We start from the raw sequence: 17044 nt of genomic DNA, 5'->3' as shown, positions 1-17044 counted from the left end.
CACAACTTCCATGTAATTAGCTATAAATCTTTTGGTTCCATATGACAGAAACCCAACTTGAATAGTTGAGGTTAAGGGAAAGGGGGGGTGTGGGTTAAGCAAATAAATTTTAGTTTTTCAAGAACCCCAAAACACAAATAGAGCTACTCCTAGGAAATGAGCACCGAGACACCATTGAGACTGTCCATGTGCCCCTTGCTCTATTCTTTTCTGAAAAATTATCCTATTGATTGAAGTCAGAATCACCTAGTGGTTTCTGGTGCTAAACTGCCTGGGTTAAAATCCCGATGATTTCACTTTTGAGCTGAGTAATCTGGAAAAGGTCAATAATCTTTCTAATCCCCAATTTCCTCATCTGTTAAAATTAGGATAATTAATAGTATCCACCTATAGGATTATAGCAAAAAAGTAAAATAAATAATTTCCAGGGCTTTGGTACAATGCCTGCCTCATAGGAGGTCTTCAATAAATGCAAACTGTCCTTACAAAGTAAGAAATGTCAAGGGCGAGCTGGGGAGAGCTGAGCTGCTGGGTATGGGAGTAGTCAATTAAGACAACAAGCCAAAATGAACATCAATTAAGCCTTTATTCACTTAGGAAAAGCAAGTTGGAAAGAAGTTCCTGGCTCCCCCAGTGTCCATTATTTTCATACAGAATGACACCAGGTGAGAGTCAGATGTATCAGCACATGTGGGGGAATTGTCTCACTGCGGAGCAAACCCTGAGGCTCCTGCAGTTTTATGGACCAGTGTAGGGGTGAGGAGGAAGGCAAGCAGAAGGGAAGGGCTAGGAATGGAAAAACATCAAGTCAGAATACCAGAAAGTGTCTTCAAGGCAATCCCCTCCCTCAGCCAGAACGTTCTCAGCAGAGACTCCTAGGGAAAGGCCTCAGGCCAAGGCCCAGATAAAGAGGCCTCTGAATGGAGGCTTCTGGGCTAAGCAGGCAGATATTGCCTAAAAATGTGGCCAGCCAAAGGGACCTGAGTTCTTGACTACAACTCTCTTCAATAGGCCTGTCAGGTAAAGCCATCCTAATTGCCTGTATTCAGGCCTAAAATATCATTCATAGATTTTTGGCCAGGAGCTGTACTCTTTAAGAGGATTTTGCATTGTTGCGAGAGCTTTCCCTTCCTAGATGGGTAATGTTTTATCCCCTAAAGTTTCAACACTTCATATTTCATGTACATTTTGTGGTTCTCCTTTTAGTGAGGTAGTATAGGTACATGTCTTAAAATGAGTCTTGGAATATAAGAAATACCCATCGTAGGTTATGTTTTACTCTTGTTGTTGTTGTTATATAATTGTTCAAATGAGAGGACTAACATCACAACTTATTTTATTCTCTATAGGGTTAGGTAATGTCATCATTCCTCATATTGAAGGCTTCAGAAAAATCATTCCTTGATCTTATTATGTAGAGCTTATCCTCTCTGTACCCAGGAAGAATGAGAGTTGCAAATCTACATTCCCAAAAACAAACACAAAAATTTAGTAGCTGGCAGCATAGCATCTTGGCTATCTACTGAGATCTTCATTTAAGGCATTGTTTAAAAAATAATCAACAATCACTACAAGATGTATGAAGTTTCCTGTTTAAAAAGCATCTAAATTTGTTTTAGTAGTCAATAAAAATGGAAGTCCCACTTTGTGCCAGGAGTTATGTATTTAAGAAGGTAGTGGGGAGACAAAAACAGTAATTTTTCCTGACTTAATGGAAACTTACAGATAATTAGTACAATAAATGTTAATCTATGAAGGAGAGGAACATGACACTACATTGGAGGGAACAGAGCTAACCTGGGAGGTGGGGACAGGTAGTCTGGGAAGGTTTACACTAACCTATAGATGTTTACATTGAGATCTAAAATATGAGTAAGAGTGAATTCAGTAATTCATTGAAGAATGGCAGGTGTCTAGATTCCTCCATTCAAGGAAAACCATATCATCAAAACCATTGTTTCTCAAATTTGGCTACACTTTAGAATCATCTTGGAAACTCTTTTTTAAAGACTTACTTACTTATTTGAGAGAGAGAGCACACACACCCATGTGCAAGTGGAGGGCACAGAGGGAGAGGGAGAGAGAGAGAATCCTCAAGCAGACACCCCACTGAGTGCAGAGCCCAATGCTATGGAGCTCAGTCTCCCGACCCTGAGATCATGACCTGAGCTGAAACCAAGGGTCAGCCACTTAACTGGCTGAGCCACCCAGGTGCCCCAGCTTGGAAACTTTAAAAAATACTGGTGTTTGGATTTCATGCCCAGAAATCCTGATTTAATTGGCATGGCATATAGCTGTGGCATTGTTTTTGTTTGTTTTGTTTTGTTTTGTTTTTTGGCTCTCACTCCCAAGTAGTTCTGATATACCTCAGTGTTTGAGAAATAATGTTTAAATCCTTAAGGCAGGAGGAGTGTGTCTAATTCAAGAAACTGAAGGAAAATGAGTACGGTTGGAGTTTAAACACTGAGAGAGAATGTGGTGTGAAATGAGATTGTGAATGTAGAATGTGACAAATCACACAGGTCTTGGTTGGCCACATTAGAAGTTTGGTCTTCCTCTTGATAACAGTGGAAAACTGTGGAAGATTTTAGACAGAGGACATCATTTTTAATTTATATTTATGTTACAACATAGAGTGAAGATTGTAAAAGAGAAGCAATGAAGTTAGCTTGGACTAGGATGGTGGCAAGGAGATGGAGTTAAATGGATTTGGGAGTTTGTTTTTGGAAGGGAAATTGGCAGATTAGCAATGGATTAGATATGTGTGGCTGTAAGACAGATTTGTTAGTTTTTGGCTAGTGGGAGGATGGATGGTGGGGGGTAGGTTATGAGTTTAATCTTTTAGATATTTGAGGTGACTTTGAGTTATGTAAGCAGAAACATTGAAGAGATAGTAAAATATCAACAGATGTCCGGGCTTCAGATTTTAGATTATTTGGGGAAAAAGATCTACAGTACAATAGAAATGCTTTACGTTAAACTTTTTAAGTGTATGTTAACTTTGTAATTTCAAAAAATTAAATATTTTACTTATGCAAAACACTGTAATAGGCACTGGGCACACAAAGATGATTAAGATGGTACCCCTGATTATTTAAATAGACAAGGAAAGAAAGAGAATTCTAATGTGGTTTTAAAATGAAGATTGTCCCTTTAAAACATATCGAGATAGCAAAGAATGGAGAGGAAAATCCAGCAAATTTTATCAGGTTGTAATCACTAAATGCTAAAATATTATTAGAAAAAAATCTGATCAGAAAAAAAGGAAAGCTAGTAGAATTTGAGTGAAGGGAATCACCCTGAAGAATTACAAAAATTGGCAAAGGTACAATATGATAATAGGACACAATCTCAGGGGATGTTTTGCTTTTTCATTCAGTTTTGAAGTGGAGAGACAAAAAAAGGAAAAAAAGTAAAAAGGAAGAAGAAAAAGAAAAAGAGGGAGAAGAAAGAAGACAACAGGAGTTTGAATGAATACATTTATTTATCAGATATTTATTGGTACCTACCATGTTCTAATATATCAATACTATGATAAGGGCTGGGGGTACAAGAGTAGACAAAGTAGGCATCATTCTGACTTCACAGAGTTTATAACCTCCTATCCTACTGAGAGCAAGAAAAATAAAATTGCTTGTTTACTTGAGAAAGTGTCCCTAGTTAGCTTTTGTAAAGGAAGCCAGTAAAAATGATGCCTTCAGTCAATGAGGTTAAGTAGCCATTCTATGAGACTGCGTTCCCTGGGTGTTAAGGCAAGTTTTAGAGCAGGACTTCTCAATCTTGGCTAGAGGTTGAAATCACCTAGAGAGCCGTATATAAGACTGATGCCTGGATCCCATCCCTGGATATTTGGACTTCATTGTTCTGGGTTTGTGCTGGTACATAGGAAGTGTTTAAAATTCTCAGGTGATTCTAATATGCAGCCAAAGTTTGAGAACCACAGCTTTAGAGGCATGCTGCCTCACTGAAACTAGGAGGGGACTCCAAATGATGAGGGTGAGCAAGAAACAAGAGTGCTGATTTTATAGGAATGATGATAATTAACACTTCTTTAGTCTTTAGGTGTCAAGAACACTTCTAAATACTTGATATATATGAAGTCAGGTAATAATCCCACCAACCCTGTGAGGAAGTCGCTTTTACTGTGCGCATTCGAGAGGTGAAAAAACTGAGGCCCAATGACACATGCGCAGCAAGTGTCAGAGTAGGTGCTTGAACCTAAGCAGTCTGGTTCTAGAGTGTCTGATCTTAGCCACTATGATATACCGCCTCTACATATAGTGTAACAGTAATTTTACACCACGAAGAATTATACAAGAAGGGAAAACTTACGATAATGGTAAAATATTATTAAATCAGTTAAACGCCAGATGATAACTGAGAGTAATTATTATGGCTGCATAACATTTTTGAGCTATTTTTTTCATATCTATAGCTTCTCATGTTTATAGTCTTCATTTGTGGAAATCAGCTAAGTTCATCTTATTTTACATGTACATTGTTACATGGTAGAGAAATTTTGTTTTCAGCAGCAATACAGGGAAATGTAAGCAGTGGAATCAGGGGATATTTTTTTCTGATTTTTTTTTCAAAGATATTTCCTCCTAAGGAAAACTCAAGAGCTAAGACTATTTCACATAACCTAAAGAACGTCTACTAATTCTGGTAATGACCAAGCTGTAGGCATATAATCTTAGGAGGAAATAATCATCCCCTAGGGAGCAAGTCCTACAAATTGAACCTGTTTTATGGGTGGGTGGAAATATCACCAAAAAAAAAAATTATTATTGGAGGGATTACTGACACACCACATGCCTGTACATATCAAAGAAAAGAAACATTCCAAGTTAACTCTATAAAACATGTATCTGAGCCAACCTGCCATACGTATTTCTTTTTACACTTTCTATCCCATTATAGAAGTAATATCTACCAAATAAATGCTGTGCATTTCTAAATGGTTAGCTTTCGGCTACTTTGCCTATGCCTTATTGTTCCTTTTTTTTTTTCTTTGAAAGCTGAGAAAGCAAATAAAAGAAATGCAGTGGCTGGCCGCCCACAGCTGCAGTGCGGTGGATAGTCTGTGTCCTGCAGCTGGAGCTTCCCGTACTATAGCCAGACTTCGTTTGTTCCATATGAATACAAGCTAATAAATGTAGGGAATTCCATTTGGTATTCAATTAAGAGCTCTCTTGACTCCTGTGATTAAGGCCTATGACTATTAACCGTAAAATTAAAGTTGAACAGTTCAGCTCTTTTTTGACATTGTAACACTGCCTGAAAAATAGTGATGCAAAACCAAGTCAAACGTCATCCTTTAAAGCCCATGAACAAATGAAAAGAGGAAATATTGAAAGGAAAAGAGTAAATATCTAAAACTTGCTCATTTGCTAATGACCTGACACATCATGTTAGGAGCCTATTAGTGTCCTCATGCAAATACAGCAACCATTTTGTTGAACACAAGATATTACATTGATTTTAACAGAGAGCGACAAGATTATTATTGCTAAAGCTCCAGTGAAGGGGATAATTAAAGCATTAAGCAATTTTAAGGTTTTAAAGTGACTTTCAGCAATAGCCAGATAATACTATAGGAAATCGATATACTGTAATTGAAAGGAAATTGAATTGGTCTTTATTTTTTTAATCCCTTCTAAATTTTCTCTAGACTGTCAGACCATGGGAGATAGTGAATCTTGTTTTGCCATCAGCAGTGTGACTTTCTGTAAATCTCATGTGCTGCAGGGGCTACTTTTATTATTTTTTACTTAGAAAGTGTTCAGCTGAATAGATAGTATTATAAGATTCTGTGTGCATTATCTTTATTAGTCTCTGGCTTCATTGTTTAATAAAAAGGGGGGGAACCAAAAATAAAAGCACAATCAGACAAAAACAACCTTCTCCACATATCCAGAGAAATCAAGTTAATAGAATTTCTAACAATGAAATCAGAGAAGTTGTTAGATAAGCCTCACACTTGAACTTAAATGAAATTCTTCTAGGCTTTATTTTTTTTTATTTTTTTTTTTTTTAGTCAAACACTATGCCTGTCAATCTGGCTACGCTGCAAGGAATATGACCCATTGTAGATACAAATTCATTTTGAATCTGTGTGAACCTAACTCATTTGTATTGCTTATTATTGGAAAGAGCTATTACAATCAAACAGAAAAGCTTGAAGGGAACCTCAGGGAGATGAGTGGCTATGAACAGAAATTAAGGAATCTTAAAACTTGAAAAATCTTTCAAAAAGATGTGAATAATCAACATTTTCTCTGTTTCTGTTGTTTATTTCCTCATTCATTTCTGGTATTCATTTTGAGAAGCATCATAGACCTTACGATGAATGAGATGCGTTCCACACTTATCTGTAGTAATTTGGTGACACAAAGTAGAGATTACCAGAAATGTTTTTGAGGATCTCTTGTCCATTTCATTTTTCTGTTACTTTCCTTATTCTACTCAATGCCTCTTGACTGATTAAGTGGATAAAAGATAACACCGTAGAAGGAGCAGCACAGTCTCTCAATTCTGTTTCCCCTTCTGTAGAATGGAGATAATAATATTGCCGTTCTCACTGTATTGTTTTGAGAAGTAAATTAATTAATATAAGTAAAGACCTCAGAGGATTATATACTATGCATTATGTACATGTTATAATTTCTTCGATAAAAATGATGATGATGATGATGATTTGCCTTTTTAATTGTATTGCCAAAATGAATTCACCAGTTGTTATATTGAGGCAGCTACTTAACAATTCTGAGCTTTAAGTTTTTGACTAAAATATAGGAATAGTATTTTCTCTACCTACCTTAAATAGATATTTATGAAAAAAATTCACAAGCTATAAAACAGCACTGCAATTGAAAGCACTGAATCTGGACTTTTATTTTTTATTTTTTTAAAGATTTTATTGATTTACCTGAGAGAGAGAGAGAGAGAGGACAAGCAGGGGAGGGGCAGAGGAAGAGGGAGAAGCAGACGCCCTACTGAGCAGGGAGCCCGATGCGGGACTCGATCCCAGGACCTGGAGATCATGACCTAACCAACTGAGTCACCCAGGTGCCCCAAATCTGGGCTTTTAAAAGCACTAGTTTAAATCCTAGTTTTATCTCTTAGTAGTTATGTGACTTTAGTAAGCCCTTAGTTTCTATGTTTATAAAATAAAAATTGTAGCAACACCTTCTCATAAAGTTATTTTGAGGCTTAAATGAGATCAAGTATAAGGAGCTCAGTATCATGGCTAACACTTAGAAATGATTCCAAAAAATGTAAAAAAAATAGTTCTATTCAATATAGGAAATAAGTATTATCTTAATTTCTGAATGATTTCTTTGTTTTGCCCCATTTTGATATGTGACAAGTGGATATATTTTATTTCTAGTTTTCCAGATAATCTGTATTCTGAACATTCTCTACCTCAAAATTCACCTCTGAAATTCCTAGCTCTTGGTGTCCATAGCTAATATCAGCTAACTTTAAGTGTTGTACATATGAAGAACTGAATTAAGTAAAAGGTGTTACCAACCCTAAGAATCGCAACTGTTATGATGAAGAGAAACAACTTTACAAGTGTTATGATCAAAAGACACATGAGTCAAATAGCAAGCCACAGGGGGTGAGGAGAGAGAGAAAAGAGAAATGGGAAAAATCATCAGGCAGAGGAGAAAATGATGTCTTGTAATATATATGAGAAAGAACTTGGCCAAATTTTTTTTTTTAAAAGTGGGAAGAAACATTATATATGTACACATGATATATGTATACAAATGTTTAAGTTACGGCCTGTGTCTGAAGACAAATATTTTTATTGTTATTTCAAAATCCCAAATGTTTGAGTGCTTTAGAATTTTTAAACCATTGACTATATTTAGTTATGTTTAAAGGAAGATGTAATTAAGAAGCTAGAAATTATATATTTTTAAATGTTTGTCCAGAGCATTGTTGAAACAAATTGCTCAGCAAGTTTTATTGTTATTCCATAGTAAATATTTTCACTAGGCAATCACCAAAATGCTATGGTCAAGTTGGCATTAATAGATGTCATTTATTTAGGCAAACTGACAGTAGATTCACCAAGGAAGACAAAAAAAGAAATCCTTGGGGGCGCCTGGGTGGCTCAGTTGGTTAAGCGACTGCCTTCGGCTCAGGTCATGATCCTGGAGTCCCGGGATCGAGTCCCACATCGGGCTCCCTGCTCAGCGGGGAGTCTGCTTCTCCCTCTGACCCCCTTCCCCCTCGTGCTTTCTGTCTCTCATTCTCTCTCTCTCTGAAATAAATAAATAAAATCTTAAAAAAAAAAAAAGAAAAAGAAATCCTTGTATTTACTTTGGTAACTTAGCCATATTTACCTTGAACAACATGATGTCCTAAAAGCTATTCATTAAGCTTAGAATTAAGTAATAGAACTATAAAAGGTGGATAGTGTAGTAGGTCTTCATTTAATGTCATAAATCACCTTTTCCACCAGTATTAATTTAGTCTAAGAAAATAAAATCTTTTTGAAAAAGTGCACATCAAGGAATGTAATTGAGCATAGACTTTGGTTGACCTGGGAAGAGAACAAAAGCTCAAAAGAAATTTCATAAGGTTTTAAATTGGGCAAGAGGACTACACTATCTCTGATAATTAGACTTTCAACACATTTGGATTTGCTAATTGGATCTAAGTTCTAATTAGACTTTTTAGGTAACTAAGAATGGCATATCATTATATGAATTTAATGTGCTTTTATAGTTCAAACCTACAATTAGCAGCCCTTTCCAAATTGTTTTAATACAGAGAAAGCTGGTTTTTTGTTTATATTGTGACATCCCTTCTCTTAAGATATATTGTGTATATTTTAGGTTTCTTAATTAAACACCTCTTGGGGACTCAAAGAGAAACTTGAGTTTTAATAGGAAGCACCTGAATCTGTTATTTGTGAAGGAGACTTGCCAGTATGTTGCCAACTTTGGAAGCCACAAACAAAATGCAATGCAAGGAAATCAATCAGTCTTCAGGAGGAAGCAGCACAAATAACCAGGTGCCCCTATAAGCCATTCAGTCAAGCAGAGCAGTCTCCAAATATGAGGAAAGGTCTGTTACATTTTTAAAGCATGCAGATATGGAATAGGTTCCCAAAAGTGAAGGCTCATGGATCTAGTATCAGAACTGATAGCATGGCATTTCTTCCCAAGATGTGCATTACAGCATTCTCTTTGCAGCTTTGTTCCTTGGGTCATCTGCTAATTCAGGTCACAAGATCTCTTTTTTTCTACTTATTTCTGAATTGAGAATCATCAGTTTTTATCCTCTTGTGATTTATGGGCAGCAATTTTAAAACTGGTAGCCCTCAGATTTGGATATTTGGAGATCATGACCTGAGCTGAAGAGATAAGAACTACATGAGGATGTAAAATTTAACCAGTATTTGGAGTGTAAAGAGCAGTGAATCATCACAAGACTTTAAGGGAAAGGGTGCTGCCAAAATACTCCAAGGAAATTGATAGCACTGACAAAAAAGGCAAATTATATTGTTGTATGTACTGTGAATACTTGAAAACAACAAAGCCATATACATGATTTTCCCCCTCAAATAAAAGCAGAAATTCTTCTAACTGTATTAAAAATCTTACATTATGCAGTTTTTTTTCCAATAAAGGCAGCATAATATCTAATTAAAACCATTGAAACTATAAGAAAATCTAACTTGTGCAATAATTGATATATTAAGAACAGACATTATACTAGAATTATATGCACTATTATTTTTCCAATTAGTGCATTACAGGGACTAAGTTATTGGTGTATTGTAACTCCTAATTAAGTCTATGTCCTTAGTAGAGTCTCCTAAAGCATATTGGATACTGTCATATGCCATATAATGATTTTTAAAAGCAGGAAATGGAATTTCTGATTGCTTCATTTGCTATTAAAAAAGAAAACTTGTGCAGGACCCTTCCTATACCAGTTATTCCAAGAGATATCACACAGTTTTCTGAAAGACTTTTGCATAGGTGATTGGACTGTTCTTCAGGCAGGAAAGTGACCAACCTATTTTACCTTTCAGCTTGGGTGCTGGAATCCTGTCACAGGGCTGAATGGGTCACTGACTGACAAGAAACTAGAGAATAACATGCGTGGAGTGGTTCTACGTGTGGTGACTGTTCTGGTAAGTCTGATCTGAGCCTTGTGGTTCTGGCTTCTAGAAGTTACTTTATCCTTCATTTCTTTATGTTTTATTAAGTGATGCCATAATCTTAAAAGAACTTTTAACAAATCCTGACTATGCTTTCAAAGGTAAGTTTAATGGTCATATTTTCCAACCTTCAATTTCTATGGATCAGAATCAGATTTTTAAAGGCTTTACTTTTAATTACAGTGCTTTTGTCAGTAACTTTCTGAGACACTTTAGTCCCAGTTTGCTATACATGATAAAGTAAAGGTCTCCCTCAAGTATTCTGTCACTGTAAGTGTGCATAAATAAGAGTAACCACGCCAAACAAGGGTAGAGTTGACCAAATGTAGTACATTCAATAATACTCAAACATTGGTAGACTAAAACAATGTTTTTCTAGCAAGAACCTACTTCAAAGGAAAGATCATACAATTGTTTAATAAATATTTATTGAGAATCAACTGTATTCAAGCTCAGTGCTGACTACTGGGGACCACTGATGAATAAAGAAATGGATAGATATGATTTTGTCTTTATGAAGCTTACCATCTAGATTCTATGAATATTAAATGGAATTATACAATTATAAATATAATTATACAATTACATTTACTTAGAAAATCGAAAGGTAACTATTATCATTATTCTCTATATTATTATTTTCTCTTCTAAAAGGCATATAAAATTACATGTTAATAGAAATCTTTTTTAACAAGAAAATACTCAAATGGATGCTGTCTAAATAGCCACAAAGCAGGAAAATATGCATTCTCCCTTGCTATTTCTATGAGTTTAGGCTTATGCTACTTTATAGTCAGTTTCAAAATGTCCATAGTTGTTAACTTCATTTTTCTTTAGAAAAGGCTACTTGTTTTTAAATTTGAAAAAGTATTTTCTACAGGCTAAATAAATTGCAGAATTAGTAGGTAGGTGGAAGAAACCAGTCTTTTTTTTTTAATTGCTGCCAATTGAATATCTAGCAAAGTTTATAACAGCAATGGCTGCCCCTTATACATTGTTTAATACGAATTAAGTGGACTCAACATAATTTCATTGTTAAAAAAAAATCTGTATTATTCGCTGTAAGAGTATATTCAAATGAGTAGTCTAGTCCCTATTTTTGGTACCTATAATTTATTCTTAGTTATTATTTGGTAAGATTTTTACTTTTTTGGCAAATAATTAAATTATGAATACTTGACAACTTGAATGTGATGGTGCTTCTGTATGTACCCAAGGCTGTGGATATGCATCTGCACTGATGTGCTAATATTAAAAAAAAAAAAGACAGACATTTAAAGTGCAGTGAACTATTAATAGTATCCTCTCTAGTGATTAACATGGAATCTCAGGAGACAACTTCAATAAAAACAATATATATACATTGTTTTTGTCATTGAGATTCATATTCCTAAGGCAAGCTAACCTCATTTAGTCACTAAGCAAATATTTATTTAATACTTTACTGTATGATAGACTTGGTAATGGATATAAAATGAATAATACCTATACCTATTACATTATTACATTATATACCTATTATGTAGGTATATGTCTTCATCTTATAGGTATATTCATACCTCAAGGTACACATAGAATCTTGTTGGGAAATGCACATACAAAAAGAAAACCAGGCAAGAACTATTAAATACTTACTATATGCCAGGTACTTTATGAAGTAATTTGCCTGTCTTGTTTTTTTAGTCCTTAAACAGTATTTCCAAGAAATAGATACTTTTCTGATTCCAAGGATGAGGAAGAGGAAACTGGGACATCCAGAGGTCGGTTGGATAAAAAAAAAAAATGTGGAGGATATACTGATAGTAAGTAGCAGAGAGAGTTAGGATTCAAATCCAGGAAGTCGAACTGACTCCAGACCTCTTAACCTCTTCCCTCTTAACATTATATTATGCTCTCTCTACCCCTACTGTGATAAGTGTGAGAACTGAGGTATCTATAGGATTTTATTTGGTTTGAGGGCTAAAAATTCTTTACTCTGAATAAGATGACATTGAGTTTTATTGGGAAAACTGCATATGGCAAATTATTTTAAATTCGTTTCCAGGCTGAACAAAATGATTGCTATGCATAAAATGGTATTGCTTCATGCAATGGTAATGTGTTCATGCCCCAGTCTCACCTTCATGACTCATAATGGCCTCCGTGTCCTGTAAGCTCAACCCTGCCCAGATCCCAAACATGTTAGTGAGTGGATATAGGGAAACAATGCTTCCCCAGGTCTTCTGTGAGGAGGTGTGGCTTTATCAGTATGTAAAGAGGCCTTACACTTATTACACTCCCACGTTATGTAGCCATTGTACTTAATAATTTTGGAGGCTTACTGTTTCTTCCTGTAATTCCTGTTTGAATGGAAACCGGCCATGACCTTCTTATTTATTTCCTTCCTACAAGTACTCTTCCAGGTCTAGGTCTTACTTACGTGGCCTTGCAGGCTTCTGCTAAGAATGACTCTCCCCTCGACCCACCCAGCGGCTCCAAAATCTTGACGCCCGCTAAAGCCTGAAACTTAGATTTGGTTTATATTGAACTTGTTTTGGCCACATGAACACCACTTCCTTGTATTCCACGAACTTGCCTCCAACACTATCAAGAAGGAAGAGGAGGGTTCATGTGTAAAGCCCTGAGGGGAGGTCTCAGTCTTTATTCCATCCTAACTGCAATCTAGTCCCAGTTCTACACATACCTCCTTTAGTGCTGAGGACATTTATGCTATAATGACACACAGGTTAATAAAATTGATTTTCTTTACCTAAGTTTTGAAACCCCCATTCCTAACACTATGAATGATATTTCATTGACTTGAAAGAAATATTCTGATACTTATTTTAAACTAAATAATTCAGCACCATACCATTTATGATGGGAAAATAAATGGTACACACAAATGATTAATTAAGGAGAGTCAAATAAAGGGATTATTAACAAGGATATAAATAGGGTTAAAGGAATCAACAAGAGGTGTTGATGCATCAGGGCCTAGATGCACAGCAAGTCTTGACTACCCTGAAGTCTGATGGGGCAGGGAGAGGGAGTAGTACTAAGATTTGGCAATAGCTAGAACCATGGGAGAGAGGCCATTCAATAGTAGCTGTGAATTTCCATACAGGAAGAGGGTGGAGAAAGTCACTGTCAAACTACAATCAGGCAGTGAAGAAGTGGAGAGAAGAGTTATGTCAGTTTCACTCCTGTCTTTCCATCCCTTCATTGTCTCCAGGTGAAAATCTAACTAGAAGTCTGGGGGCAAGGGAGCCCAAGTAAGGAACACCATGCAGGTCAGCGTGCCAGGACACAAAGCAGGGCAGTGAAGAGCACAGTGGATCCAGAGGGGAAACAGGGAAAAACCAACACTAGCATCTACTATTTGAAAGGACCTGTTAAAAAGTTTACAAGTATTATTTAGTCCTTATAAAAACCCTACAAGAGATGTATCAATGACATTAGAAAGATGAAAATAGGGCACAAAAATGTTAACTAAATTTCCATGACCATATAGCTAATAACAGCTAGAGATAAGTTTCAAGCCCAGAGATTTGGGTTCCAGAGGCCATGTCCTTAGCCTCTCTGATATTCTCCCTTAAGAATCAGAATGAACTCATGTTAGGCTTAAATTAAATATAACTATTGAGATGTGAGGTTTCCAAATTTATGGGATTGATAGCTTAGGAGCAGTTTTCTAAACAGCATTACATATGGATAACTTTATACTCAGCCATCTCCAAAGCTACATAAATGTCTTAGAAATGGAGGAGAAGATGGAATGAGAATAAAATTCAGACCCCACAAGCTTAGTCCTTTTTCTAAACTTTTTATTTTTATATTTGGCCCACTAATCTCTACTTTTTACTGAGTGGACCAAGTGTATTACTACAAGGCACTTATTAAGATTTGTTTTTTCCTTTTAACTTCTGAAGTAATGCAACTATGGATAGCCATAAATGACCTATTATGTCATTCAGTTTTTTCATGGTAGTTCACAAAAAGTTGTTGCAAACATGACTGAGTCACAAATATCATTATAATACTTATAAAAATGTAGCAGAAAGAGGTTGGCAACAAGTGAAAAGTAAGGCTTGAGAAGGAAGCTATGCTGTACAAGATATCTGAAAACATAAACTGGCATTTAAAAGGAGCTCACTGATTAATAATTATTATTTGCTTGATTTGGTTTTGCTTAAAACAGACACATGACATCTCTAATGAAACATGAATTCACTCATAAATTCATTTGAGAAATATTTATTGAGTGCCTTCTTCTAGATGCTTGGGGTACATACAAAACAGACAAAGATACTGACTTTTGGGAGTTCCATTCCATTTAGCACCTTCTAAAGCTCTCGGAATATTTTTGGTGAAAAAAAAAATGCAATACCATTGTCCTATAGTAAGTATGCAACACAGTATTCCTTTGCCATTACCATAGAAATAATTTTAAAACTTTGTATAAACGTATGATTGGAAATTTATGGTAAAGCTGTGATAGTGATTTTTCTGTATTTTATAAATTCGAAACTATACAATTTTTAACATTTTAATATCTGTGAAATCAGGATATGTCTTTCATCTAATTAATGGTTCCTTGCAATTATATTTGGCAGCATATTTTATCTTTATTAGTGGTAGGAAAAACAATTGTGCATTTTATAATTGAAAATATTTTAGATTAAATAATATATGGAGGGTATTTTTATAAAATTAATTAAGTTAATGGATATTCCTGGAAAGTTGAATTAAACTAATCTGGGCAAGAAGCCATCATAAAGAGAGAGACTATTTTAAGGAATACTTCCAAAAGAAAAGAAATAACATTAGGATATGAAGCCAATTTAAAAAAAAAAAAAAAAGGACTGTAATAGCAATTTAAAAATTACTATCTAAACTAAAACTATCATTAGAATCATAGAAAGATAAATGTTTAAAATAAACAAAGGGAGCTTATCTTAAAGCAATACCACATAAAACAAAGTGCAAACTATGTGTTGAGAGAAGGTAAGTTTCCCCAAGCAGCTCACCATAAGAAGGTAGCTGCCAACTGAGTTGTCATTTTGAGAGTAATTTCCTTTTCCTAAAATATTTCCTTATTATTAGTCTCACTTCTTGGAATTTAGTTTTCAGCAGGCCTTATTTCCCTGTGAAAATTTACATTTTATCTGAGATCAGAGAAAGGTAAAATGACCTAAACCATTAGCCTTGACTCAACTATTTATTGAGCCTATGTCATAAGCTAAACATTGTCCTAAATTCCAGAAAGGCAAAGATAAATAAGATGTAGTCTTTGCTTTCCAGGAGCTCTACATAAACAATTTTATCAAAATTATTAAGTTCTCTATCAGAAAATAGAACCTGCGTATGAACTAGTTAGAATTAAATACATTTCATAGAGGCTGAAAAAGAATGATAAAATTGAGAGAAATACATAGAAATAGAGAAGGACAGACATCACACGATTTTTATGATCTAATCTCAGCAGTGACATCTAGGACTGACTTCATGGCTTTACAGGACAATTTAATTCCTTATTTCACTATGTCCTTTCATTCAGAACTCTTGTAACTCTTTTTTGTTTTTTGGGGTTTTTTTGGTAGTAATTTCATTAATGTTATATTCTCCCTCTAAACTGTAACAATAAGACACAAAGCTGATTTCACTTATAATGCCTGGTATATAAAAGCAGATCAGTAAATATTTGTTAAAGGAACAAATAAAAATATTCAGATAGCCTGAAGGGGTGTGTGTGTGGTGGGGCAGGGGAGGGAGAAGTAGAGGGAGAGGAAAAGAAAAAAAGGAAAGAAAAAGGAAAAAAAAAAAAACCTCTATATATAATTACACAAAAATAAGAACAGGTTGGACGTAAGACTATGTCTGTGAATAGGCCAGACTATAAATACGTGGTCTTAAGATTCCTCATTCTTTGGTTTCCATTTCACTAACTCCAAATTTCCAAGAGAGATGGCAAAGGATAGCCTAGAGTGACAGGTATTCTTTTTTCAGCATGGGATTTCATTCCTGAATCTTTTCCCCTTTATTACACCTTGCTGAATCAATCAGACAGTTTTGTTGGAATGCTGGAGACTCCTTTATCTGTTTTATTTACATCTTGAACAAGTCACTAAGCTTCCTGTTTTTCACTGTTCCCTTCTGAAGAACACCTGGGTTTCTCAGACTTCCCAGAGCTCCAAAATCACCATGGCTGGGTCCATCACTCTCACCAGTCAAAGCCTAAATGGCTGAAAAAGCACAGCGTTCAGTTTTTGTAGATTTCTATGCTATTTAGTCCTTCTGCCAGAATTCCCTCCCTCTGCTCACTTTCGTGAGGGAGGCAGGAGTGGATATCTGCTACCTCTCTGTTTCCTCAGATAACCATGTCCTCGTGCCCACCCTATTCAGTGTTCCAAATGTGTCTCCTTAGTCTTTCCAACCATTCACCAATATATTAACCCAGCATTATTGATTCAGCGTCCTCCCTAGCTAGGCATTGTGCTAGGTGCTAAGGATGCAGAGATAACAAAATAGCATGATCATTGCATAGAATATGACATCTACTGGGAATATTGACAACATCTAAATAGAGGCCCTAATGAATAGCTAAACTGGGAATATAAGGAAATGTTTCCCTGACAGAGAACTACCTGAGGTGTAGCTCTCAAAATGTGAAGGATTGTTATGTATGTCCTAGATGTCTCATAGAAAAAACTTGGAGAAAAACTTGGAGGGTGGAAGATGGAGACAGGATGTGGGCAACAAGCTAGTTGCACATAAATAAAACCCATGTTATATTATTAGATTATTAAAGTCCAAAATCAGTAGGAATATAGTCATATAATCTATATGCTATTTGACCAACTCTTGTCCCATAAACTC

The 17044-nt window shown here is 35.5% G+C and overlaps 1 protein-coding gene across 1 annotated transcript in view; it reads left to right on the top strand.

Annotated features, from left to right (window-relative positions):
- Window positions 1–17044, top strand: part of GRID2 (glutamate ionotropic receptor delta type subunit 2) — a 1398327-nt gene that overhangs the window by 1048970 nt on the left and 332313 nt on the right. Inside the window, exon 9 of the mRNA XM_028117832.2 lies at window positions 10058–10159. Within this exon, the coding sequence (XP_027973633.1) occupies window positions 10058–10159 (102 nt within the window). The remainder of the gene's footprint in view (window positions 1–10057; window positions 10160–17044) is intronic.

Source organism: Eumetopias jubatus, unplaced genomic scaffold, assembly GCF_037043125.1.
Source record: "Eumetopias jubatus isolate StellerSeaLion01/CBP00866 unplaced genomic scaffold, mEumJub1_p1.0 scaffold_2, whole genome shotgun sequence".
In the NCBI taxonomy this organism is placed as follows: domain Eukaryota; kingdom Metazoa; phylum Chordata; class Mammalia; order Carnivora; family Otariidae; genus Eumetopias; species Eumetopias jubatus.
This window is presented reverse-complemented; position numbering and strand designations above follow the sequence as displayed.